The 3,258-nt window shown below is 41.3% G+C and overlaps 1 protein-coding gene across 1 annotated transcript in view; it reads right to left on the bottom strand.

The window, feature by feature from the left end:
- The window catches only part of LOC103597617 (cyclin-dependent kinase 15-like), a 44,135-nt gene that overhangs the window by 33,318 nt on the left and 7,559 nt on the right, over window positions 1-3,258 (bottom strand). Inside the window, exon 2 of the mRNA XM_008581482.1 lies at window positions 2,817-2,880. Within this exon, the coding sequence (XP_008579704.1) occupies window positions 2,817-2,880 (64 nt within the window). The remainder of the gene's footprint in view (window positions 1-2,816; window positions 2,881-3,258) is intronic.

The raw sequence follows: 3,258 nt of genomic DNA, 5'->3' as shown, positions 1-3,258 counted from the left end.
AAAGAAAGAAAGAAAGAAAGAAAGAAAGAAAGAAAGAAAGAAAGAAAAGAAAAGAAAAGAAAAAGAAGAAAGAAAAGAAAAGGAAGAAAGGAGGAAAGAGAAGCCAGTCTCTAAAATTATACAACCCTTTTAGCTTGCCCAGATTTAATCAGGCACAAGAGTCTGTGCTTATGGCTAGAGAACTTACAACCCTGCTCACCAGAGCCCCAAGAAAACAGTTAACAGGTAGAGAAACCTGTCCAGCTGGGTTAGCACCAGGTGATTTTTAAAAAGCCTATACAAATAGAAACTGTGTTGCCCTCCTAGATGGAGTCCAGACAGGGCCTAGAAATGGCAGAGTGGGCATGGATGGGCACTGGATAGCTATCCCGAAATCATTGTTCCAGCTGAATTCAATGTGTGGGGGCTCTTACTACTACTTAGAATGAAGAGGAAAGAAATGGAAATCCCATCCAAAATGATGTTAACACAGTTCTCATCTGTGACATTTTTCTGGCTCCCATCTCCTCTTCTGTTCCCCTAATCATCAGTGTTCAAGTGTATGGAAGCAGCAGCAGCAGCTCAGGGATGGGGATAGGTGGGGGATGACTCAAAAGGGACCCATTAATTCACATAAGGGGGTGTTCCTGGAACACAGACATCGATAACCCTTTTAAAACATAGTCATTATGACTGAGTTAATAGTACTGACTCCATGCCCAAGATAGGCTGGACCTTTAAGATTTACAAATGTGGGGTCAGATATCTTGGCAATGCTCAGGTTACAACTCCCTTCCTTCCATAAGGTCAGTCTGGCCCACAGCCACGAGCTACCCAAGCCCCTGGAGGCAGGGCTCACAAATGACCACCCCAGGAACAAGAAGAACCTGAAACAGCATGGATGAATGAATTCAAACCCAAGCTCTAGAGATCCAAGAAAGCATCCTGTCTATCCATGTAGCCCCAACACAGGGCACAGCGCCTAGTAGATAGTAAGTACTCAAAAAGTTTTGATTTATTTGAATTAAACTGAATTTTCACTAGAAAAACAATGCAGAGTATAAGCCCTATTGATGTTGGGCCTGGAGAATTTTCTTCATAAATAAAAATATTGCATACTGCAGTACTTTGAAATGATAGCAAAATGAAAAATGCAACATATTTCTCTCCAATTTATTGGAATCCAGTTATCTTCTTTAGCACAGAATCTGGCAGGGAAGATTTTGGCCAAGTTTCCATCATTATTGCTCTCACCAAGGCAATTATTAAGGATCACTGGTTATTGCCTGGATCAACCTGAAACCCAAACGTTTGAAGTTTGGGGAAACAGCATAAGCTCGCCATGGCAGCTTTGTATTGACATCACCCAGCTTGTTTCCTACAGCCCATACTGTGGCCCTAATCCATGTTAGGAAGCTGAGCAAAGAGGGAGAGCAGAGTGGGCAAGGAGAAGTTCAGGCAGGGTGGGAAAAGATGAGAACCAGTCTTTCCTGGAAACCATGGCAACTGGAGACAGGAGGTACTGCAGACTGGACCATGGTCTCCACAGAAGCTTATTCTCTTTTCTCTCTATCTCAGACCAATGGGAAAAAGCACTATTCCAAACCCTGTGGCCAGGGACTGGCATTTTTCTCAAGTGCTAAACTCTAACAAAATAGTCAAAAATGGTAAATCATTTGTAAATGACTCTAAGGCCATTTAGCAGTGTATTTGATCACTCACAAAGCAGCTGAAAGGACCTTACAGTTAGTCTTTAGTTTGCTGTAGGGTTTCCGTAATCCTGGCCAGTTCAAGATGCTTGGCCCCTATATCTAGCCATTTGAGTAAAAGTATTAGATGCCGGAGAAAGAAGAAAAAAGTTCCCAGTCCCCTGTGTCTTTTGTTTTCTTCTTTACTCATCTTTTTCATCTCCCTATAATTTCTGGCTCTCCTGAAACTCTTCCAGGATAATCTCATATCAAAGTTAGTGATGACAACAATCTGGGAAAATTCCATTTTTAGTAATGGGACTATGTAAGAATATAAAGACTAGAAAATCTGGTTTGGACCACATTCACCCTAATCTTGCTCTTATCTATATATATCTACCTCCGCTTTAATCCTGCCAGTACAAGTCCAACTTTGGCACGGCCTTCACGTGCTTCTCCAGCATCTGGTATGGTCCCTCATCCTGTGGCTCATTGCTTGTTTCCTCTAGTCTGTTTCAACATCCTTGAAGTGACTACTGCAAAATCTGATCCCTCTGGTGTGGCCTTGGAACAACTCCTCAAAGACTTCCCCCATGGATGACACTTCTAACACTTCCAGATCCACCTCTAAGAGCCAGTTTTGAAGGACCAAATGTGTGGCAGAAAATGACCAAGTGTCAAGTCTAGAGGCAATGGATGAACTCTTAGTAAGGATAATCTAGAGACATCTTACCTGGCCTGTGCTAGGCCTTCTGAGCCTCTACCTCCCCTTTGTTGCATTAGCTTTCTTTTTATACTTTATGAGGTTCAATAATCTAACAAATAAACTCAGTGATAGTCATGGGGCTTAAAAGTGAGACCATCCTTTCACTTGTGTTTTTGAGCCATGGGGTATTTGGAAATGGATTTGGAATCCACAATAATAGTCATTTCAAATTCTATTCAGCTTGCTATGTGCTCTTACCTCAACTACTATTTAAGTGTTCTCCTTATAAAATGGGTAATCAGGGAATGTGTAAATCTATAGATTTGTCTAGACCTTTCTTTGCTGTTTAGTTCACAATACAAGAAGAATCCCCTATTTGTCTGGCCAATGCTCTTCTTACATTACTAATTCTCAGAGCATTCAGAAACATGGATCAATATTACCTGGATTGTAGTTAGGTAGCTTGGAGACTCCAGGCCAGGTATCCTCTGTAGGGACTCCCAACACCTACATAAAGCCAGAGAAAGACAAATGTGAAGAGACGATGTGGATGGAGACATAGAGAACAGACCAGGGAGGAACAGGAAGAATTAGATGTCTGTCACATTACAACAGCTGATGTATATATGAGAAAGAAACTTTAGTGTTCCCAAAATTTACAGTTTATTGGGCAAAACATATGTATTCCTATAGTTCTGAGACTGTGTCCTCACTAATTCACTTGTTATTCTGAGGTAGATCTTACAGTCATGCTTAAAAGTCACATTCTTGGTGCTGGCCAGTTAGCTCAGCTGGTTAGAGCACAGCCTTGTAACATAAAGGTCAAGGGTTCAGATCCCCATACTGGCCAGCTGCAAAAAAAAAAAAAAAAAAAAAAAAAAAAAA

Source organism: Galeopterus variegatus, unplaced genomic scaffold, assembly GCF_000696425.1.
Source record: "Galeopterus variegatus unplaced genomic scaffold, G_variegatus-3.0.2 Scaffold2363, whole genome shotgun sequence".
In the NCBI taxonomy this organism is placed as follows: Eukaryota; Metazoa; Chordata; class Mammalia; order Dermoptera; family Cynocephalidae; genus Galeopterus; species Galeopterus variegatus.
This window is presented reverse-complemented; position numbering and strand designations above follow the sequence as displayed.